This window comes from Hippichthys cyanospilos, chromosome 13, assembly GCF_059441005.1.
Source record: "Hippichthys cyanospilos isolate Australia breed blue-spotted pipefish chromosome 13, RoL_Hcya_1.0, whole genome shotgun sequence".
Lineage (NCBI taxonomy): Eukaryota > Metazoa > Chordata > Actinopteri > Syngnathiformes > Syngnathidae > Hippichthys > Hippichthys cyanospilos.
This window is the reverse complement of record NC_142381.1, coordinates 19,192,382-19,216,750: the sequence shown is the minus strand read 5'-3', so window position 1 is coordinate 19,216,750 and position 24,369 is coordinate 19,192,382. Positions and strand designations below refer to the sequence as shown.

The following is a 24,369-nucleotide window of genomic DNA, read 5'->3' as shown; positions in this document are numbered from 1 at the left end:
TGAATGAAAGCGGTCCCACATACTCCAATGAAGTTCACGATACTGATTATCGGTTGTCAAGGAGGCCGATAATCGATATTTAAATCCCATAATACATTTTAAGGAATCAGGTGGAAAAAAAAGAATAATACATAACAGGATTTATCTTGCTTGGGATCTCTTAATCATCGAAAAAGGCAGAGTAATATAACAATTGAAATAGTAGTTAAAACTAGAAAATGTACAATTCTTGAAGAAATTGCCTGTGAAGGCGTACGTGTTGAAGGGAGAGGCGTTGAATGGTGGAATGATGTTGAATTATTGAGTGGGTTGAATCTGTTAAGAAATGTGAATATTATAAAACTGGAACGTTTGAATAGGCCAAATAATGTAGAGGATACAAGAGGAAAAATGAAAAAACTGGAAATTGTGTGGGTATTCAAATTGCAAAAACAAATTAATAGGTGAAAGGAAGTGAATGGCAGTGGAAAGAACAATCTTTCATTTATAAAGTGAATCTGAAATGGGAAAGCTCAAAATGTGAAATGTTAAAGCTTCCATTTGCTATGAAAATTGTAATATTGAGGTCAAAATGTGGAATTCTGGGAAAATATTAATATGTATAAATTATTGAAATGATCCGAACGGCTAAATGAATGAGTTAAATGTTGTCGATATGAAATGGGAAAGCTCAAAATGTGAAATGTTAAATCTCCCATTGTGAATGATTGGGAAGCCCTCCCATTGGAAATGAATTGTGACTTAATAGGATGAAAAGTATGGAATTATGGGAAAATATTGAAATTGATTAATTACTGGACTGATGGGAATGATCTCTAGGGCTAGATGAATGAGCTAACTGTTGAAAATAGGAAATGTGAAAGCTGTAAATAAGAAATGTAAAATCACCCAATGTTGAGTCAATGGGATTTTGGAGGAGTAATACAGGGAATTGTGGGAAAACTCTAAATAATTGGAATGAGAAAAATGGAAGCAGTCATTGCACAATTAATTGGAATAATAAGAAATTGGAACGGTGTGAATCGGATGAACTGGGAATGAGTTAAAACGCGTCAAACGGGCGCAATAAAAAAGGAATAACACATGTAACACATGGCACTGTCAATGCTCAATATCTATATTGAGCATCTATATTGTTATCTTGGCACTGTAACAACGGTTCAACAGCTGTTAAAAAAGAAAGCAAACACCGCACATACCAGTTGTCCCAAATTCTCCCTTCCGCCATTCTTCAAGCCGGTTGAGTGCTCTTGCTTGGCTCTGTACAGTGGGCCCCCGGGTTACGAACTTAATCCGTTCAGCGGCTACGCTTGTATCTCGAATTGCTCGTATAGCGGGCAATCCAAACCCATGTTAATTCGTGAATGCGTGCAACGCGCGCCGAAGCCTTAGGTAAAAACGACACACTGTGTACATATATTAAAATTGAGTGACATAATCTGCTGTACACTTGTATTATATAATAAATACAATGGATAAATAGCTTTTACCTTTGAAACGACGAGACTTGAGCTGGGTGTAAGCAGAGGGGGGCAGAGTCCAACGCTCAAAGGTTACATGGCAATAGATATGCTATTGGTCTTACAGTGTTACAGTAACTCTTTCAGTCAGGGTGCAAATCACGCAGATACTAAAACATCATCCTCTTATTTCTTTCTTTACCGCTGCTAGTAATTTTAGAAGCTATGTCTAACAGATAAAGTTTGCAAAGTCTTCACAACATTCCGTTTTTCACTAATTTTCTCTCTTTCCTTCCATCCTGTCCCATCAAGCTAGATAAAGGCGTTCGGCCAATAGCATATCGGCATTTCTGTGATTGACGTGTGACGCCGGCCAATAGCATCTCCGTGAGTGAGACCGGGTGACCTTAATTGACCAATAGCATATTCGCATCTCCGTGACTGACTGATAATTATTCACACTTTTTTTTTAAACGGTTGGAATGTATTGACAATTAATTTAAAAAAAAACACACATTTAAACCAATGACAATTCTTTGTCCTGCAATCGGCACATTTAATTTCATGTCAGCTGTTTTTCCCTTTAGCTGTACAAACACTACACTTAAATGGTAATATATTTAGACACCGTGAGTGAGACAGTCAGTGTGACGTTGTAAGACCAATAGCGTTCACGGTACTGCCACAAGTATCTACTGATGAGTGATGATGTCGCAACTGTTGATTTTATTGACGCAATTAAACGAGAACATTTCTACATACTCAATGGCCGGCATGTCGAATTGCTCGTAAGGCGAGAGGTTTGTTCGTAAGCGAAGGACAAAAATCTCCCAGATCCACGCTCGTAAGGCGAATTGTTCGTAAATCAGGGTGCTCGTAAGCCGGGGGCCGACTGTATTTGTATTGAAACCTCAGTCGTGTTGGATAGCTACCGGTGACCGCAAAGCGGCCACCATGATTCATACTTGCCCTCTGTGTGAATCGTTGAACGTTCCCGAAGCTGATTGGCTGTCACGACGCGAAAAAAGTTTACAAAAAAAAAAAATTAACTTCACGCGACAGGCAAAATTACGCGGCGTCGCTCCATACGTGTCCATCGTGCCCTGCCGTGCGAACGCCATTGACTACAATACAAAACTGTCCGCTTTTTCGCTCCGATCCCCTTTGGTGTGAACCCAGCATAAGACTCCTGTATGATACACAATGAGCGGAGGCTCCTGCTGCACACTGGAGTAGCCCGTTAAGGCAGGCAACACGGTAGGGAAAGATTTGCGGATATGGGAGATTTGAGGGTTTTTAAATAATGGTGATTTTAAAAATCACAGTGTATCGCCAATTTAGTCATTGGCTTGTGCCTAGTCCCATCTGTTAACTACCGTAGGTTAGTCTGGAAGGCTAGCAGGCATTCAAAACAAGACAGTCACACTTGGACGCATGACGTTGTATCTAAAAAAATAAGATAAAAACTACCTGAGGTCAAAAAAATCAAGAATAAAAACGTCAGAAAAAAAAAGAATGTCAGTGGTAGCATGACTTTTGCTTTTTTTAGTGCCCTGAATTGACAGTTTGAATTTCACTTCCAAACCAACACCATGTGAACATGATTGATTTCAGAACAGCACTGTGTTACTCACATCAGACCCTGCTCATTCTGGGAAAGAAAGCTGTTCAAGTTGGTTGAATGTTGTCATGGCTATACTTCTGGGAAGAACTTCAAAATAAAAGCTTACCAATGCAGTTTGTTACTTGTACCATAAGTATAGTTTAATTTGAAGGATTAGTTGGCTTCCTCAACGTTTGAATTTGACTCATACTTCAAAGACAAAAAAAAAACATGACGTACCAAGGACCACTACTTCCTCAAAAAAAAAAAAAAACAATAAACAGATCATGTATCAGATATCAGTTTTAATGTCATTGATGATGATCTTGAAATCATTCTATCACTTCATTAATGTCAACTAAGTCATTCAGGTACTTTTCTATCCGGGCAGCGATGTAACTTGATTGTTTGCTCTCATTTGCAGACTGACATTAATCTTCCCTATCTGACAATGGACGCATCCGGTCCCAAACATCTCAATATGAAGGTCACTCGTGCTCAGTTTGAAGCTCTTGTGGCCGACTTGATTCGTCGCACAGTTGCTCCCTGTCAAAAGGCCATGCAAGATGCTGAAGTGTCAAAGGGTGACATTGGAGAGGTTTTGTTGGTTGGAGGCATGTCACGTATGCCCAAGGTACACAGCAACTTGTTTTATGGAATTTTAAATAGCCTTGTGCGTAAAATGGTCAGAGGTGTATTGATGATGCCTTTCTACACTAACACAGTGTCATCCGTTTAGGTACAACAGACTGTTCAAGACCTATTTGGCCGCACACCCAGCAAGTCTGTCAACCCAGATGAGGCAGTTGCCATTGGAGCAGCCATCCAGGGCGGTGTCCTTGCAGGAGATGTCACAGATGTGCTGCTTTTGGATGTGACACCACTGTCGCTGGGAATTGAGACTCTGGGTGGTGTTTTTACCAAACTTATTAACAGGAACACGACCATTCCCACCAAAAAGAGCCAGGTACAGACATTTAGAAGGACTGTGTGGCCACATTATGATCATAATGTGTAGGGCTGCACAATTAATTGAATTTTAATCACGATCACGATATTGGCTAGGGGTTAAACGCAAAGTTAAGACTTCATTAAGCTTATGAAATAGCAAGCTAGCAATATAATATAATAGCAAGCGGCAGCAGTGATGAGAAGGGCGGCAGCTAGGCTTGGTTTAGGTTTGACACTGTGATTAGCAAAAAAAAATAGAATAAATTTGGTTTGAAATGACTGAAAGTTTTTTACTTTTGTTTGTGGATTGATTTTTTGACTGCTAATTGATTAAAATGTGATTTAAAGTAAATAATGTACCTGGTTCTATGTAGGCTTCATTATTTTTTTAAATTGCTTTACACTCAAGTTAGCTGTGTTGCCCTCTGTGCCATGTCTTTGCCATGTCCTGAGTGAATATGTCTTAATTATTCAGTTATTCACCTAATTATTTTAGTGTATTAAATTAGTTTATTGCAATATTGACCAAAATAATCGTGATCATTATTTTGTACATAATTGTGCAGCTCTAATAATGTGTTAATCTTGGAGGGAAAAAAAAAATACACTGCATGCTGCATTTCTTCCCGCCCTAGGTTTTCTCCACAGCAGCAGATGGACAGACTCAAGTGGAGATCAAAGTGTGTCAGGGTGAAAGAGAGATGGCGGCGGACAACAAGGTACTGGGTCAGTTTACCTTGGTGGGGCTCCCTCCCGCTCCCCGTGGCGTTCCCCAAATTGAGGTCACGTTTGACATTGACGCCAATGGCATCGTCAATGTGTCTGCCAAGGACAAAGGGACAGGCCGGGAACAGCAAAGTGAGTTCTCCCCACACATTACAAGTGCAGTTACATCTGTCTAGGTAGGGGGTAGGAACCCCCATTCCTAGAGAGCTTCATACCTGCATGTTTTTGACGTCTCTCCCACATGACACCTGATTCGAATACAGTGGACCCCCGGTTTACGATGTCCCAGCCTTACGTATTTTTCAACTCAATTTGGACCTGTAGCGCCTCTGCTGTCAGGCAGGATCAGGAAAGCTACTGGGCTAGTTCTAGGTTCGCGGAGTGGCAGTGAGACAATGGGCTATGCCAAGTAACAAAGAACAATAACATATTTTGTATTCCAAATGCAACAGCCGCCACTGTAGCATCATCCCACGTAAGTTATGTTATCATTAAGCTGACAGCAAGTTGATCAATTTCTTTTTATGTATAATAATTGATTTGGGATGATTTTAAATGGATTTAAATCATAGTAAATTAGATTCCAGATTTATATGTGACTTTTTATACTGCAAAAGAAGAGTCATTCATTTATTATAGTGGTACTGAGCTGTATTAGCCACCAATCACTTTAGGTCTACACAATCATTTAAAAATGTTTCACACCATATTTATTGGCACACAATTTTTTTCCCCAAATAAAATTAAGTAGAATTCAAATTGAACTTCACAGGACACTTCAGGACACTGGGTTCAGAAGTTAACCTCAATCTTGAATGTAATGGTTAGTTGGTAAACGGCTGAATTTGTTGTGTTTCTGTTGTAGCTGTTTTTGCTGCTGCCTTTAGTTCTGGTATTCTTTCTTCAACTACTTGTATTATTCTACTACTATTTCTACTCATTGCTTTTCTTTTACTACTATTTGTTATAGTGCCATTACTACTACTATATTTGCTTCTATTACTTCTTAGTTATTTTGAGAAATTGGATTCACAAACATAACCTACGTTTTTTTTAATTGTCTGCAGTTGTTATCCAGTCGTCAGGCGGTCTCAGTAAAGATGACATTGAGAACATGGTGAAGAATGCTGAGAAATATGCAGAGGAGGACAGGAGGAGAAAGGTGAGTGGCTTATGCTAGTCAAGGCATGTATTGAGCTCGCGTGATCTAAGATCATTACAGACCTTATTTTAGGCACTATATATTGTTCACATCAATTTGTGTTGAAATCTTTTTTTTTTTTTTTTGTAAATCAGGTCTATCAGTGCCGAATTCTCACGCATGATGAATTTTCAAATGAGCACCTAGATAGGATTTTTTTTTTCTTTGATGGCTGCTGCAAATTAGTCAGGTTAAACTACAACATCAATAGTTGCAATAATCAGTACATTAAGTTGGAGTAATCAAGAATATTTAGTCAGTAAACTTTCACTGTAGGTGATTCAAGGCATAGTAGTACTTAACAGGTTTCATAGAAATACCGTTTGACTGATTACGATTTATACTTCTGAATAAATCCTTTTTACGACCTGTCTGTCTGATCCTATCTTGTCTGCTAGGAGCGTGTCGAGGCTGTAAATATGGCGGAGGGCATTGTTCACGATACAGAGGCAAAGATGGAGGAATTCAAGGATCAACTACCTGCTGATGAGGTACTTTACATGTTTAGCTGTTGTGAATTGTATCTTTTATTTATTAATTTATTTATTTAACATAGCCAACAACATCATATAATCTGCAAATTGTTTGCCAGGTCATTAAGAAAATTGAATAAATTAAATGTAATGTAATGTTCTTTTTACATGATTGGGTGGCCTGGCAATCATAGTTAAAGCAGGGCAAGAATTATGTGATCTTTTCTGACCGTTATTGATAACTGCCAAACGGCCAAAAAGAAAATGTCCTTGTCAATTTTGATTTTATTGAATGGTTTTTACCTCAAAAAAAAGTTTGCTTGTTCAGCTAACCAGCAGTATAACAAAATTATGTGACACTATTACCCAGTTAAAATTGCTACATTGTTTTTGGGTTATACAAGAAACATGCTATCTTTGCGTAATTTTCTAAAAATCATTATTGTAATCGTCTAAGAAAAAAATAATAATTATAAAAAAAAAATTCCCCCGAGTAAATACAAAAAAAAAAAAAAAAAAAAAAAAAAGTACATTACCTATTCTGCTGCCCAAGCGCTTCTTTCACCAGGGCACTTTAATTCGTCCTGGTTGGTTTGCGTTTGATTGGGCAAGAGTTTGTGATTTTTAGACTTGTTGATGTCTCTGAATTTTGACCTGCCTGAATAATTGTTGGATATTTTTAATTGAAATCTTTCAGCCAACTGAAGAAGGTTTTTTTTTTAATTAGAAGATGAGAAGGATGTTGAGAAATAATGGTTGTAGTACTAACTTACGCTTTTTTAAAGTTGTTTTTTGTCTGTGTTTTGTGAAGATATCACATAAAAACATTCCTCATAAAGGCAATTTTTTTGGGTACAAAAGCTCAATTTCTCCTGATCCCTGATTTATTTTTTTTTCCTGTGTTGTACACAGTTTGAAATGACCTTGACCTTTTGATATTTTCATTTAAATAAATAAACAGTCCTGTCACATTGCTAATTATACTGTTCATCATACTAAGTTGTCTGAATATGCACAATTACCTAGAATAAGCCAAAAAGGCGAAGAAGTTACACTAAATACAGTTTTGTATATATGAAGTGATGACTGACAAGATTGTTGGCAAGCAAGTGTGCAGTGTAGTGAAGTGAGCATATGGCATCTGTTTCAGGATTAACTTGCAAGCACATCTTGAAAGATTTATGTAACTCTTTCTCCTTGCAGTGCACCAAGCTGAAGGAGGAGATTACTAAGGTCAGACATCTTCTAAGCAACAAGGAATCAGAAACAGGAGAGAACATTAAGCAAGCAGCCAGCAACCTTCAGCAGGCATCGCTCAAGCTCTTCGAAATGGCCTATAAGAAGGTGTGTTCAGTTGAGCAGTAACAGTGTCCTCATTTGAAAAATGAAGCCTTATCAACCATCTATATTTTTTGCCCCTTGAATGGCACTCTTGGTTAAAGATGACAGAAACTTAATACATTTCCATTGCACTAGACTTTATCCTCAAATCGAGACCACAATCTAGAGCAGGGGTGCCCAATATGTCGATGCCTTTCTACCGTTGATCGCGAAGGTACAGTGGGTCAATCGCATGGCATTGAAGTCTGTCATTGCTACATAGAAAAAGGGAATTGTGGAGCGTCATTTTCGGACTGTTCATAAAACTATGATACGGACTTCCCACTGAAAAGCGAATTGAGAAGGAGTCCTTTTTCCCACAGCTACATTCAAAAGCAAAGGCATTCACTTAATCGTGAGGATCAAGAAATCCTTCCAAGACGAAGAAGTGTTAAAAAGGCATTTGCTGAAGCAACAAAGTAGCTGTTTAAAGACTTTAAAAACAAAATAGAAATACTATCTTCAATACAAGCACTCCAGCTATCAAGAACTACGGTTCTTAATGCAGTAAAGCCATGGCTGAGGATTTGACGAAACAACTTTGGAAGGACATCACAAATTGGGAGTGTTTCTTGCTGCAGTTAATGAGTCGACAGATGTGAGTGACCATCTCAGTTGAGCATTTTTATTCAGATGTTGTTTACTGATATAAGCACAAATGAGGAGCTGTTAACAATCCTGCCCGTGAAAGAATACACGCAAGGAGAAGAAATATTTCAGTCTTTTAAAAACTTCTTTAAGAAAACCCAGCTCCCAGTGTACAAAATGGTGTCCATCAGCACTGATGGAGCGCCTGCGATGGTTGGCCGCTCAAACGTGCTTATTGCCAAGTGCACCCATAAGCATTATGCGTAAAAATGCTCAACATGAACGAAATAATGGACATGACAGCGAAAATCGCCTGTTCTATTCGTGCCAAAACTCTTCAAGACGGCTATTCTGTGCACATCTGGATAACGCTGATGGGTGACCACTCTTGAGTTATTGTTGCATACTGATAGATGGCTTAGTCGAGGAAAATTCCTGCAAAGATTTCATGATCTCTGTCCGGAGATTAAGGCTTTTTTCTGTGAGGCTAAACATGCAGAATATAACCAACTAAGTGATGACTAGTGGCTACTTGACTCGGCATTTTTTACCCGATCTAACTAACATGTTGAATGACCTTAATTTAGAGCTGAAAGGAAAATACAAAACTGTGATCAATTTGATCAGCTCCCTTAATGCTGTCAAACGAAAATTGCAGCATCTCAAAGCTCCTGCACCAGGATTTCGCAAACTTCCAGAACCTCACATCAGAGCTGGAGATGCAGGAGATTTCAAGACTTTTCTTCACTTAAGCCTGTTGCTACAATCATGTGCTGCTTTTCTGCTTTGCTGAGATAATCTATCCCACCTTACAGGTGTGCCACATCAAGATGCCAATCAGACACCGTGATTAGTGCACTTAGACGGTCCACAATAAAAGGCCACCCTGAAATTAGCTATTTGTTTTTATTTATTTTTTTGCTTCGTTAGGGCTCTGGAGACTCGGAGCCAGCCAGTATCTGGTGTGACCAACATATGCCTCATGCAGTACAACACATCTTCTTCGCGTAGAGTTTATCAATTGTGGCTTGTGGGACGTTGAGAGGTGTCAGTTGAGGTGGTTTGGACATCTGGTTTGGATGCCTCTCGGACACCTCTCTGGTGATGTGTTTTGGGTATGTCTCACAGGGAGGAGACCCAATAGACAACACAAGACACGCTGGAGGGACTGTCTCTCGGCTGGCCTGGGAATGCCTGGAACTTATATCAAGACAAAACTATAAAGTCTTATGTATGTGAAGTTGAGTAGAGTTTTGCGTGATGAAACTGAATCAATTTACTAAGCTTATGTAGTTATTTTAACTTGTGATCCACAGGAATGCAAATGTTTGGTTGAACCAAGAATGAGAAAAGCTTAGCTGAAAACCCTAACCTTACGACTTTTTGTTTTTTTTGTGGCATCGTGTTGTTGTTGGTAACTGGACTGGAATGAAAATGAGTCGGAAGGATTCAAATTAGACACTCCGCAAAACAGTTACAGTCCCAACTTCAAAGTAAAGCCTGTTATAGCTTATGCGTCGTTGGTGTGTTTATTTTGAAGTTCCCCTTGTCAATACACTCTACGCGTGTGACATGTTGTCTTAATTGGTATTACTTTTCTGGCTCAGGAAAGAAGTATAAGCTTGGCGGTACTGTTTTTTCAACCCACTGAAATGCTTTACAGTAGTTGACAACCAAGCGATGCCCCTTTCTGTCTTCTGTGTACTTGTGTGAAATTCAGACAGATGTTTAGTGGTTTTTGCATCATGACATCCATTTTTAGCACTTGTTTCAGTTTGTCTTTGTGTCAAAAAACAGAAATACTTTAGTATTCCCTCTTGTTATGGACATAAATTTTGTGTGGCCGAAAATTGAATGCCTACTTTGAGTTTCATATATTACGAGGGCATTAAATGAATGAAAAATGAAACCTGAATTTAGTACCAAAACCAGCAACTGATGTGGTTGTAAGATTTCTCGTGGAGCTCAGCCCACTCATAGGGCCTCTGGGGTCCAACACGTAGCCAAATGATGTTTCGGGGCATCATGGGAAGGGATGGTGGAAGCAGTATCTTGTGTATTTTTTCACGATCAAATTAATCCAGACCAGATTGACCCTCGAGTACTTGACACACAATTATACAGCTAGAAATTAAGTTTATTGAAGTTTTAGTTATGCACACAAAAATGGTGATTCCTCAAAATCAGGAGGGTTATACCTGCAATCAGGAGGGTTGTACCTGCTTGTCTGAATAAAGGATTTGCTTTGAATTCCAGATGAAGATTAATCAAATATGGATCAAAGATTAATCAAATATGCGTATTATTTGTAGAAAATGCCACATTTTAACATTTGCTGTTCTGGTGGCACACATTTTGTTCTTTCGTCAAAACAAACAGACGTAGACAATGTACAATTAAATGGTACTTTTGATTTATACATGCTTCACTTTCTGAGGTGTTTTTTAGCGAAAGCCAAATAGCGAAGTGACATTCTGTGTAATTTGACTCTTCATCCTGCAGATGGCGTCAGAGCGGGACAGCAGCAGTTCAAGCAGCTCCAGCTCTGAGGATGAGAAGAAAGAGGGCCAGCAGTAGACGTCCGCACTGCATTTTTGTTGTCACTGAATCTGACAACAGGACTGTTATGGAGGAAGGAGTTCTTGTGAATGAGTGAATGTTGTGAAACGAGATTATGTATGGATGGATTGGTGGTCCACAGAAATTTAGACCAGTGGGGCATGATAATGTGATGTTTTTTTTTGTTTGTTTGTTTTTATATATATAAAAAATAAAAATTCAGGCCTGGGACTGTTTGAACCAAGTTTTCTTTGTAAACAATTGGACAAATAAGAGCCTTTGTGTTGCTTTCAATCCTTGATAGATAATTTATTGGCCATGGGGGGGGGCTACCACCGCTTTTCGGTCAAAAATTGTAAAAGTGTGTTAATAGCAAAAGTAACCATGCTGTATATTTATATATTCATGAAATTGAATTAGGAATATTATAGACTATTATGACTTTTGAAGTATTTTGTATTTGGTTACTCCAGGCTAAGCCAATCATCAAAGGCATTGAAAGGCTTGCAAATGACATTAGTTGGCCACTAGTGCCTCCTGGTTGTTTTGGAGTGTCGACACAAAAATTTCTATTGCTTCCCGTTTACGATTTTAAAGGATTAATGCAAAAATCGGGGGAAATGCATGATAAAACATAGTTTTCAATATGTCCATTTTTGACATTATTTCCAATTTTGAATAGCAGTAAATGAGCCCAACATGATCTAAATTTGACACCTGTAGGGTGTACCTCTCGACCTCCTGTTTTGCAAGCATTTAGAAGGGACGGCGTGGCATATTTAAAGTCATGTTTTGACAATATATGCATTATTTTAGCCTAGTGTTTTTTCTTTGTATCATTTCAAATCTTTCAGTACTGTAATGGACATTAAAAAAAAAAAAATCCTAAAATTTACTTTCACACGTATGCCTTCTGTGATGTCAGACTCGAATAAAAAGCCCCTATGCGCACATGTACGCATTACTGGGCTACACCGGCTATTTTCCAGAGCTTTTAAATGTCAAACCTGCATCCGCTATTAAAACTTGTCATTATACGTGATGCTGTCAAAACTTAAAAAAAAAGAATTTAAAATAAATATCTACGAAATTTTATGGAGTCCAAATTACAAATCACATTTTAATCACAGTTGCACTCAGCAAAACTAACGGCGGTCACAATTGATCAGTCTTTTCAGTATCTCCCGATTTTCTTCACCTTTTCACTATGGAGGTCTCTTTCTTTTGGCACTGAGATGTACAGTGTATCCACTGAGGTGTTCCTAAAGTTTTTTAAAAGCACTGTAGCGCATTGAGGAGCTCTCTTTACCTTTGAACTGAGATGCGCAATACTGTATATCCACTCGGGTGTCCTCATTAGTTTTTAATAAAAAAAAAATAATTTAAAATAAATATCTACGAAATTTTATGGAGTCCAAATTACAAATCACAGTTTAATCACAGTTGCACTCAGCAAAACTAACGGCGGTCACAATTGATCAGTCTTTTCAGTATCTCCCGATTTTCTTCACCTTTTCACTATGGAGGTCTCTTTCTTTTGGCACTGAGATGTACAGTGTATCCACTGAGGTGTTCCTAAAGTTTTTTAAAAGCACTGTAGCGCATTGAGGAGCTCACTTTACCTTTGAACTGAGATGTGCAATACTGTATATCCACTCGGGTGTCCTCATTAGTTTTTAAAAGCACCATAGCGCGTGTTTCCAGCCGTGCTTTGGTGTCTCGTTGCTACCTTGGTTAAACAGTTGAAGTTTGCAAATCCAGTGTAGCTTCAAACACCAAATCGATCATTTGCTAACAAAAGGCATTCCCAGAACTATTTGCCAGGGTTAGATCACATCCCTGGTAGCCCAGTCAGAAATATGGCCAAGTTGGGACAGGTTAGCTAATAGCTACGCTACGCCTATAAAGCAATCAGGCAAAGCCAACACTGCGTAGCTTGCTTGTTGAGCATTGCACTGATTTCCTGAAGTGAGCATCCACTCATGTCACGTTCAAAGTGAGGCCTCTAGATGGCGATTTCGATCCTATGACTCAGTTGGCTATACGGGCCTCTCACATGTCCATCTGCGCTTGCGCAGAAGCCGGCGCTGCGTTGATGCGAATGCCTTGGCTTCTGGTTACGGACCCATACCCATACTTGTACTGTCAGTATATGTAGTTGAAAAGACTGGTGCGGAATTGTCAAGGCCACAAAACCTATCTTAGGAACTGAACCAGGCGCATCTCATGGGTTGATGGAGACATACTTGAGGATACTCCTTTGATATCCCGCAGGGTCAAAGACCCCCCAGTATGTCTCTGTTGACCAGTGTCAGGTTCATCAAATAGACATTTAGAATAATTAGGCATTAAAGAGAGAAAAGGCACTCAGTTTCATAATCTTCTCGAGTGGGATCGAGAGGGCGGAGGAGTGTAGCGTTTATTTGTTCACTGCACATTCGTTCTCCAACGCTACTTCTAACACCCCCCATTTTATATGATACAGAGGCATCTGATTACATGTAAAATTGGCAGACAGTATACTTGTTTATGTGTTAATATTAGCAAGAATCCTTTATCAATCTTCACATTCTCTGATAGTGGATGTGAGCTCAGAGGTCCTGACGTCACCTGCCAGGGGGCTCTGCTGTCGATGTCTCCTTATCAGCTGTTCGCACTCTGCAGTGGAGTCGTCCTCTTGTAGCCACACCCAAGCTGAAATCACTCATTTATGCTGCAAATATGTATTATCATGGCAAATGTATAATAACTACTCAAAATAATTCCTAAGACCAGTTTGCTGCACTAGTGAATGAAGTGAAAATGTACCGTGTGCATCCAAAATCCAAAGTAGACCATCAAAAAATAGAGTCCGCCCGACAATCTTTTTGCAATCTTATCGCATTTGACTTCTTTCTCTCATGCAGTCATGCACCTGTGCTTTCGGCTTAAATGACCTTGAACTGTAAGTGATTGTCCCACAACCTCGCCTGCAAATAACGCCTCAACTGATACATTCAGATGATTAAACATGGTGAACACAAAACCAAATACATAACCAAATCCAAACGCATAATCATAAATTCACTTTAAGCCTCCACACAATTGTGTTGTCATGGCAATGGACCATAACAACACCTGCTCCAGCAACACTAGGGATGGCCCAATTGAGTACCCGGTGATGTTGAAATGGCTGTCATACCGTAGCCAGCATGTTTTCAACCTGTTACTTTTAAGGAGGAAATTGAGGAGGAGAATGAGGTTTTTGGCCATTTTGTGGAGTGGTGGCAACAAAGACTGCTGAAGAGCTTGTGGGTATGGAGTGCCCATGCAAAAACCCACATGGGGCCCAGATGGAAACGGTCTCTGGGGATACAGGTCATATAGACGGCAAAAAAAAAACAAAAAACATCAGAATTGGGTCACTTCAAACTGCTGTCCCCGAGGTCTTAGATGACAAAATAAAAACACAAAAGGAGGAAAACAAAAACAAAACTTGAGCCATGTCCTGATGGAGGTCATAGTATATCCCTGGGGAAAAAAAACTGCACATTTTTCAGGGGTACCTACATTGATTAAAGTAAACAATCGTGGTAAAAGTAATCATGTTTTAACCTTTGGATGTTTTAGTAGTTATAAAAGTTGCAGGTGCTGAACTTTGTTTGCAAGCAAGCGAATTTGCGGCATAAAGCTGTTTGAGCACCCACCATATGTATGCTGTCCCCCCATTTTAGAGAAAGAGTGAGGGAGTGAGAGACTATTTATGGAGAAGTGTGTTTGGTTTGAACATTTGATTGGCAAGAAAAACTCAATGCAGTGAAAACATTTGCTTTGATAGAGAAAATGAGAGTCCTGACAAGAAATCAGGTTGGAGTTTGCCTGGAGGCTTTTGAGGCGAGTTCAAGACATAAGAGAACAACTGTTCTCCAAATACATGGGGAAGTTTCCCATCCACTTCACAAAATGACAGATCAAAGTTTCCAGTGTGGCAGATCAAAGATGCGCATCAGCAACATAAATAGATCCTCCTCCTGTTCCCTTCTCAAGGGGATGAATAAGCTTGGATGGTATGAAAGGAGATTGATGCAACATTTTGCAAATGTGAGACAATGAAGAATAAAAAAAAGGGGAACATTTTTAGTGCTTGACTATAACTGTTGTCTGTTAGTGTAGAATCTACATAAAGTCAATCAAGGGATGCAGAGCATAAGTTCTAATAATAAGTGTCTAATAATAAATCAATAATTACTCCATATACTTTACTCAAGAGTATATAACAGTGTGGGGGGCGGGGGGGGGGGGGGGGGGGGGCTGCTGGGCTGCTGCTGGCTGCTCTAAAAACCACATCATAATTCTCACTATGTATGTAATATCAACAGCGGCCAGAAGCGGCGCCAAAAAAATAACGATCAAGCACAAACTTATGAACTGTTAAATTAAATCATCTCCAAAACTTTATTTCGGGTGCAGCCCATGCGGCCCAGTACCAGTTGATCCAAGGTTGGTTGGGGACCACTGCTATAGAGGGTTTTCACGGTGCGTCATCAGCCGCCATCTTGGAGGTAGTTGATATCATAACACTGCGGGGGCACTATGTATATCTGCAACATCGTTAAGGAAAAATGGTCAATTATTGCCGTGTGTCGGGTTGCACAAATTGGGCAGACCGAGAAAAACATTTACACTTACAGGCTTCCAAAAGTACCGAACCCCTAAAAGGAACATGGAGGAAAAAAAAAGAAATCTTGCGAGATCTTGCAATAGTATTGCGGGATCCCGCAATAATTATTGCGAGATCTCGCAAGATCTTTTGCAGGATCCCGCAATCCTAGTTCCTACATCTGTGAACCTGAAGTTAAACAAACACGGCGATGAAGAAGCCTGAGCCGACACATTATCTGTGGGAGAAGTTTATTGTTTTTTTATTTTAGTATTGGCCTAACATATAAAGACATCAAATCCGTTCTTGCATTTAGACATGGCTTTGACATACTGTAAGTGAGCAACATCTGAAAAGAATATTTAGGACCAGGGGGCTTTCTCGCCATTTCTTTCTCAAATGTGTGGTCAGGCACTCAGCTCCTCACTGACTCGATCAAGTTTAGTCCAATAAAAGGTATTTCAATTGCGGGTAGAGAAATTCTCAGCCAATTATCAGCCAATTGAGTTTATTTTGTTTTGCCCTGGACGAGAATTGTCCGTTAAGTACACACGTTGTCAAAAGGATGACACTGTTCATCTGTTTTGTTTATCGTTAGATGCATTGGAAATAAGAGTATTTTTTGGTTGTGCAACTTGTTTGTTAGCTCGAGAGGTGCTATGTTTCATTAGCTGATTTGCGGTTTTATTTTTCTAGTTTTACGGCGAGCTAAAGAGGGTAATGGTCAATGGCCATTGTTCAAATAAAGCAGAGCAAAAGGAAAGAGTTTGGGTATTTGAAACATCATTATCCAGCCGTCTAGCTGGTGAAAAACCCGACGTTTCACAGTGTTTACGGCATAAAGATCTTGCATAAAAGTTGTGTTTGATATACAGTATACGATTGTATTTATAATATTATGATTCTATATATTATTTAGGTGCAGTGTGCGCAATGTTCATTAAATTAATCTATCAATTAAACAATGGGAGACAGAATGCTGTTAAAGAAAGGATGTTGCAGTTGGTACACGATTTAAAAAAATACATATTTAAAAAACAAAACAAAACTGTCATATACCGTCTTTTTGCAGCTTATAGTCCGGTGCGGCTTATCAGTAGCAAAATATGATTTTTTGGTCAATTTTTGCTGCTGCGGCTTATATACCAGTGTGGCTTATAGTCCGGAAAATACGGTACTTGCTCTTAAACCTTGTGACATCCCTTCCATTCATAATATACTGATAAAAGACACTGTAACTTACCTGGGAATTGCCAATACCAAAGATGGAGAAGCCACATGCAATCTGAACTTTGATTTAATTATTAACAAAACCAAGAAAAAAATAGAACAGTGGCTTCAAAGAGATTTGTCATTGAAAGGAAGAATTTTGCTAACCAAACCTGAAGGAATTTCTCACCTTACATATGCATCTCTTTCTCTCGATGTTAATGTAAAGATCTGTAAAGATATTGACAAAATGTTATTTAACTTTATATGGAGAAAAAAAAAAACACTATATTAAAAAATCAGTAATAATGAACTCCTATGATGAAGGAGGCCTTAACTTCTTGGACTTTTCCACTTTAAACAACACTTTCAAAATTTATTGGCTTAAACAGTTCAAAACCCAACCTCACTTTGGTATTTTATACCCAATTTTATTTTCTCTAAATTGGGAGGTCTAAACTTCGTTTTACTTTGCTATTACAATGTTGAAAAAAATCCCCTCAAAACTATCCTACTACCATAAACAAATGCCTCTCTCCTGGTCAATAATATACAAACACAATTTTTCTCCACATAAATACTACTTATGGAACAACAAAGATATTACATACAGAAACAAGTCCTTATTTTATCCCGTTTGGTTTAGTAACAATATACTGTTGGTTTGGCAATTATTCAACCCAGATGGATCATTATTAACATATCTGGAATTTACCTTAATATATATTACAATACCTATTATTGAATTTAACATTATTATAAGTTCAATTGCTAATGGAGTAATTATGTTATTTAAAAGAACAGTAGGGCACATACCAATGTTTTTACACACTTTACCAATTGATCTAACCAAACTCGAAATAGGACAAATTTGGTTCTCTTCAACTCGCAACAGTAACCGTAATATACTATCATTATTTCAAAAAGATGTTGTATCAGTTCCATATGTGGTAGCTTATTGGAACTCTTTTGTTATTAACCTTGACTGGAAAAAGATTTGGAAACTACCTGCAAAATATATGCTGACTAATAAAGTAAAGGAAGTATCTTTCAAATGATTCATAGAGTTTACCCCACTAAAGTTTTATTTTTTTAAAGATTTAAAAAGGACATGGATACAAACTGCTCTTTCTGTGAAGAATGTCTTGAAGATATATTCCACTTGTTTTAGTCTTGCCCCTTCTCCACCAGATTGTGGAAGGATGTCTGTGTTTTTATGTCTACATATGTTAACCCTGACTTTTGCCTCTGTTTTGAACATGTATTGTTTGGCTTCATCAACTACTTAACCAAAAACAATGAACAATTTTATATTATAAAACTTATTACACTCTTAACGAAATGGCATATCCACAAATGCAAATATACCACTCAAAAACCGAAACTCTCTGTCTTAATCAATGAAATCAAACAATACATTAAAACTTTAAAATTATCTCATAATTTAAAAGCTATTAAAACCTGCAATGTACGTACTCTGTTTAATATATTTGTTTAATATTATGTTGCACTGGTTTTGAGTTTTTGGTTGTATTCCCCTGGCGTTGCTGTTGCTGTTGTTGTTATGTTGCATTGTATTCTGTTATATTAATTGAAAAAAAAAATCCTGCAATAAGTATTGCGAGATCTCACAATATTTATTGCGGGATCCCGCGATACTATTGCGAGATCTCGCAATAATTATTGCGGGATCCTGTAATACTGTTGCGAGATCTCGCAACTTTTTTTCCCTCCATGTCCCTTTAGGGGCTCCGTACAAAGTGATCAAAAATCAAGGAGAGGAATGCCAGAAATTATCAGAGGAAAGGAGACGCCTGTGGTTGGGAAAGCTCAACCACGATCTGAGAGGAAAAAATCCAGACATCCAAATTTGTTCCACTCATTTTTTTTAAGTTAAGGAAATATTGATTGCAAGCAACTAATAACAAACTTTGTATGATTGCAAGGATGATTTGCAATGATGACGTTTTAATAGTAATTTGTAGCGTCTCCCTCATCCATCCACACGCCATCTGGTTGTAAGCCTCCAAACCTTTGTAAGATTAAAGCTCTTCGGCTGTATATGGGCTTGGTGAAAAATACTAAGTAGTTGACTATATCTGGATATGTAATCGTGGGAAGACTACCCGGATCGTTGTTTATCCAGGATGATTCAGCGAAATTATATGGATGGATACCGCCGATAAACTGTAATTTTTCCACATACCGGGCCTTCTCTTGTGTTCTGAGTCCTTTAATGTATGCCTTTACATCCGCGACAGGCTTTGCTAAGGTTTTTTTTTTTTGTTGGTCTCGACATTGATAATTTTGTTTAATCCGTCCCAGATACACAAGATGCCATTGCACTCTGTTTGTCGAGTCCCTCCGTTATGGCGGATCATCCAGGTTACCCCCCACAATGTGACGTCAGTGAAAACCCTCTATAGTTATCTTGGCACAATACGGTTCAACAGCTGTTAAAAAAGAAAGCAAACGCTGCACATACCAGTTGTCCAAGTTCTCCCTTCTGCCATTCTAGAAGCCAGGTGAGTGCTCTTGCTTGGCTCCGTTTTTGTATTTAAAGCTCAGCTGGCCGTGTTCGCTGGGTGACTGCAAACCGGCCGCCATGATTCATTCTTGCGCCCTGTGTGAGATGTTGAACGTTCCTGAAGTTGATTGGCTATAGCGAAATGCGACAAAAGTTAAATTTCTATGACTACACGCGCGAACGCCACAGACTACAATGCAAAGCTGTCTGCTTTTTCGGCCCGATTGTGTTCGGTGTGCACGCAGCATAATTGTTGTCCGACTGATTTCATGGCTAGATCCTTGCTGGCGATGCATGCCTTTGGAATGTCTTGGCTGTAGAACTCTTGACAGTTCCTGCATACAAAAAGTCAAAGTTGAGGTGAGTGGAGCAGCAGACTAACCACAAGCTGTAACACACAGCCAGCTCTGGCAAGCCTCAGCTATTAGCATTTTTCACTAGTTCCGTCATTGCCAGCAGGAGTTGGATATTCAGCCACACTAGTTGTGCACTTTGTTATACAAGTTGCACAGAAACTCTACCTAGTCACTCATTTTCAGCCACATGGTAACAAGTCAAATATGGCTTATTCGAACATGTTATCTAGTGACCTATGATTTGTGGTACAAGCTCACTAGTGAGGCCTGGAACACCCACCGTCACACTAGTGACAGCCAAAATACTGACAAGTTAACTAGTGTACGCCCCGACATGCCTTGATATCTAACTAGTGAGTGTCAAATGTTTTACTACGTAGTTAACTAGTGACACGCCATATATCAGACAAATATGCAGTTATCGAGTGACCTATGATTTGCAGCACAAGCTCACTAGTGAGGCCTGGACAGAATCCCCCAGTTAGGATTCAAATTTTGTGATTAGCCCCACCCACTTTATTTGGCATCCCCACCCTCATCGGCTTCACCTGTGTGTGTGGCCTCTGAGGGGTCCAAACCGTTGCTGAGCTGCTGCTCTGATTCAGTCAGGCGCACTATTGTCAATGGCAGGGCGCCTTCCACGCGGTTGTTGGATAACAACATGTGGAAGTTGTTTGTGTCGTGGTGCAGGACGCTTGCCACGGACTCAGTGACTTGCCCTGATCCTGCTGTCTTGGAATTTCTGCAGTCTCTCTTGGATAAGGGTCGCTCACCTTCCACATTGAAGGTTTATGTCGCTGCTATTGCGGCCCTCCACACGTCGGTTGATGGCGAGTCGTTAGGGTGCCACCCGCTTGTTTCTTTGTACATGAAAGGGGCCCGCCGTCTCCAACCCTACAGTGCGCCACACACGCCTACCTTGGACCTGCACGTGGTGCTTGACTCCTTGAGCCGGCCTCCTTTTGAACCCCTGTGTGAGGTGCCTCTCAAGTGGGATTCTCTAAAGACTGCATTTTTGCTTGCGATTGACTCGGCCAAACGAGTTGGGGAATTGCATGCCCAGTCTGTCAGCCCTTCCTGTATCAGGTGGCACCCTGATGGAGGCGCAGTCACTCTGTGGCAGAATGCCACTTTCGTTCCGAAGGTGCGATCCTCTTCCTATGTCAACAAGCCTCTGCTCATCAATCGTTTTGTGTCCCCGCCTGGGAACGATAGGATCTCTGCCAAACTCTTATGTCCTGTGCGGGCACTGCGTTTTTATGTGGAGACTACGGCATCGTTTCGTAAATCATCTCAGCTTTTTGTTTCGTACGGGGGTCCTTCCATAGGCTTCCAGCTCTCCAAACATCGTTTGTCTCACTAGATCGTAGACGTGATCACACGTGCTTACGGGCATTTGTAACTCCCCTTGCCATCGGGAATCCGCGCCCATTCTACTAGGAGTGTCGCGACTTCTTGGGCTGTGCTGAAAGGGGTTCCCATGGAGGATGTTTGTGCTGCTGTTTCCTGGTCGTCACCTGGCACTTTTGCCAGGTTCTACTATATGGATATTGCAGCCCCCCCACTCTCTGTCTGTGGTCCTGGGCTCCGTGGGGGCGTCTATGTGAGGTTGAGGTGAGTACCATGGTCTCTTCGGGACTTCACTGTTATTCGTGATTCCGTGATTTTAGCAACGCCTCTGGCGGTCTGGAGGGGTGAAATAGAGCGACAGTTACGTATGTAACAGCGGTTCTACGAGCCTCGGAGGACCGCCAGAGTTACTTGTCACTCGGACTCCCTAGCTCAGCATTGTTTGCGCGAGTAGGATCTGAGGGACAGACTACCGGGTGACACTGCCATACATATGTCATATACATGACGTTTTTCTTGGTATGCATTCTCGTCTTGCGCTTGCGCAAAGGCTTATTCCATGCTTTTAGCACCACCTCTGGCGGTCTGGAGGGGCTCATAGAACCGTTGTTACATACGTAACTGTTGTTTATAAGTCGTCCTGAGGAATTGCAGACAGCTAACTCGAGACTGCCTCTTACGGGTTACATGTTAAGTAGTGAATGCCGAAACACAGACTGCTTGACTACTTACCATCTATTTTGGGCTTATAAACTAGTGAGGCTCAAAATGTGAACTAGTTCATGAGAAATCTACTACCCACATAGCAAAATTGGTCTGGCCCAGTGTTCGCCCACATCGCTCACTCACAGGTGGCCCATATACCTCAATGAATGACTGTCCTTTGGTCAGCCACATCCGATATCCACAACGTGGGCTGCATGAGACCCACACTTGAGGTAAAGTTGGTGCAAAAGTAACTAGTACAGTGGGCCTCGGTGTTACGAGAATAATCCGTTCCGCAGTTGGGCTCGTAAGGCGAATTCACCGTATGCCATTCAATCCAAACCTATGTTAAATGGCTAATGCGTTTAGAACCCCAGGTAAAAACATCAAAATTATACATACATATTAAAAATGGTACCAAAATAATATGGTAATTCCTACACATATATATATATATATATATATATATATATATATATATATATATATATATATATATATATATATATATATATATATATATATATATATATAATAAAAATGTATACATCAGAAAACATGAATAAAAACTATAGAAAGGATTTATTTACCTTACCTGAGTGGCGCTTGTTATGTCCATATTCCCTAGTAAGGGTAGCCCAGGCTAGGCTAGCTTTGTATTTCTTGATTATATCCAGCATTGTTTCCATATAACTCATCTTCTTACCTCATTTTAACCTCACTAGAAATCTTTGGACCCATGGCTAACCCATTCAAGTTTGAATTAAGCTGTACACTGTCAAGTCCAAAACACTTATTGCTCAAGATATATAAAAATCATAATACCACACTTGTTGAAATAGATGCATCGTTCTCCTGTATTGCTGGACGACGCTTGTCACCTCCACTATCCCCTCATAAATGACGGAATAAGTACCCAGAAGCCAAAGTAAAAAATAAATGCGCACGGCAACTCACTGTGTGCATGTCTGAAGTTGCTCACCCTGGTCCAAAGCCTGCTCAGGAAGTTTCGTGCATTTGTTTGCAGGTACCAGAATTTTAAAAATATATTTTATATATTTGAAAAGTATTTACTCTTTACATATTTGAGACAAAGATGACTACAGTACACATATGTACTTAAATATTTAATTATTAATCCTTGTTCATGAACTATACTATTATTCGTTCCTGTCCCTTGGTTGTATTTAGGGGCCATGGAGGGCCAGAGTTGCCCTTGAGTTATGGCCCTTGCATGTCGACCAAGAGTGGAGCCTATTGCTCAACAAACAAGAAAATGAGGAAGCGGGATTTACGTCAGGGATCACCAACATGGTGCCCGCGGGCATTGGGTAGCCCCCGAGTATCACATGAGTAGCCCGCAGATCTGTTCTGCAGAAAGTTTACAAGTGATAGAACATTGTGATTTTCTAGGAATTTTACTAACAACTACATCGGTGGACAAAATTGTTGGTACCCCTCAGTTAAAGAAGGAAAAACCCACAATTCTCACTGAAATCACTTGAAACTTACAAAAGTAACAATAAATAAAAATGTATTGAAAATTAAATAATCAAAATCAGCCATCACTTTTGAATTGCTGATTAACATAATTATTTAAAAAAACAAACTAATGAAACAGGCCTGGACAAAAATGATGGTACCCATAACTTAATATTTTGTTGCACAACCTTTTGAGGCAATCACTGCAATTAAGCGATTTCTGTATTTGTCAAAGAGCGTTCTGCAGTTGTCAACAGGTATTTTGGCCCACTCCTCATGAGCAAACTGCTCCAGTTGTCTCAGGTTTGATGGGTGTCTTCTCCAAATGGCATGTTTCAGCTCCTTCCACAGATGTTCAATGGGATTCAGATCTGTGCTCATGGAAGGCCACTTTAGAATAGTCCAACGCTTTTCTCTCAGCCATTCTTGGTGTTTTTGCCTGAGCATTTTGGATCGTTGTCCGGTTGGAAGACCCATGACCTGCGACTGAGACCAAGCTTTCTGACACTAGGCAGCACATTTCTCTCCAGAATGCCTTGATAGTCTACAGATTTCATTTTACCTTGCACACATTCAAGACACCCTGTGCCAGATGCAGCAAAGCAGCCCCAAAACATTATTGAGCTTCCTCCATGTTTCACCTTAGGGACAGTGTTCTTTTCTTCGTATGCTTGGTTTTTGAGTCTATTAACATAAGAGTCGATGTGCCTTACCAAAAAGCTCCAGTTTGGTCTTATCTGTCCAAAGAACATTCTCCCAGAAGCTTTGTGGCTTGTCAACATGCATTTTTGCAAATTCCAGTCTCGCTTTTTTATGATTTTTTTTTTCAGCAGTGGTGTCCTCCTTGGTCGTCTCCCATGAAGTCCACTTTGGCTCAAACAATGACAAATGGTGCAATCTGACACTGATGTACTTTGGCCTTGGAGTTCACCTTTAATTTCTTTGGAGGTTGTTCTGGGCTCTTTGGATACAATTCGAACGATCCGTCTCTTCAATTTGTCATCAATTTTCCTCTTGCGGCCACGTCCAGAGAGGTTGGCTACTGTCCCGTGGGTCTTGAACTTCTGAATAATATGAGCCACTGTTGTCACAGGAACTTCAAGCTGTTTAGAGATGGTCTTATAGCCTTTACCTTTAAGATGTTTGTCTATACATTTTTT

The 24,369-nt window shown here is 39.8% G+C and overlaps 1 protein-coding gene and 1 long non-coding RNA gene across 2 annotated transcripts in view; one reads left to right on the top strand and one right to left on the bottom strand.

Annotated features, from left to right (window-relative positions):
* hspa9 (heat shock protein family A (Hsp70) member 9) overlaps positions 1–11,172 on the top strand; it is a 25,944-nt gene extending 14,772 nt beyond the window's left edge. The window contains exons 11-17 of the mRNA XM_088431232.1: positions 3,488–3,697; positions 3,803–4,030; positions 4,650–4,872; positions 5,808–5,902; positions 6,340–6,432; positions 7,618–7,758; positions 10,885–11,172. Of these exons, the coding sequence (XP_088287358.1) occupies positions 3,488–3,697; positions 3,803–4,030; positions 4,650–4,872; positions 5,808–5,902; positions 6,340–6,432; positions 7,618–7,758; positions 10,885–10,959 (1,065 nt within the window). The 3' untranslated portion in view covers positions 10,960–11,172. The remainder of the gene's footprint in view (positions 1–3,487; positions 3,698–3,802; positions 4,031–4,649; positions 4,873–5,807; positions 5,903–6,339; positions 6,433–7,617; positions 7,759–10,884) is intronic.
* Positions 11,173–15,315: 4,143 nt separating this feature from the next.
* Positions 15,316–19,397, bottom strand: LOC148414155 (uncharacterized). Its single transcript, XR_015867655.1, has 3 exons — positions 19,275–19,397; positions 16,980–17,020; positions 15,316–15,521 (listed from the first exon to the last, which is right to left on the bottom strand). It is a non-coding gene; the product is annotated as an uncharacterized LOC148414155 (long non-coding RNA).
* Between the last annotated feature and the right edge of the window lie 4,972 nt (positions 19,398–24,369).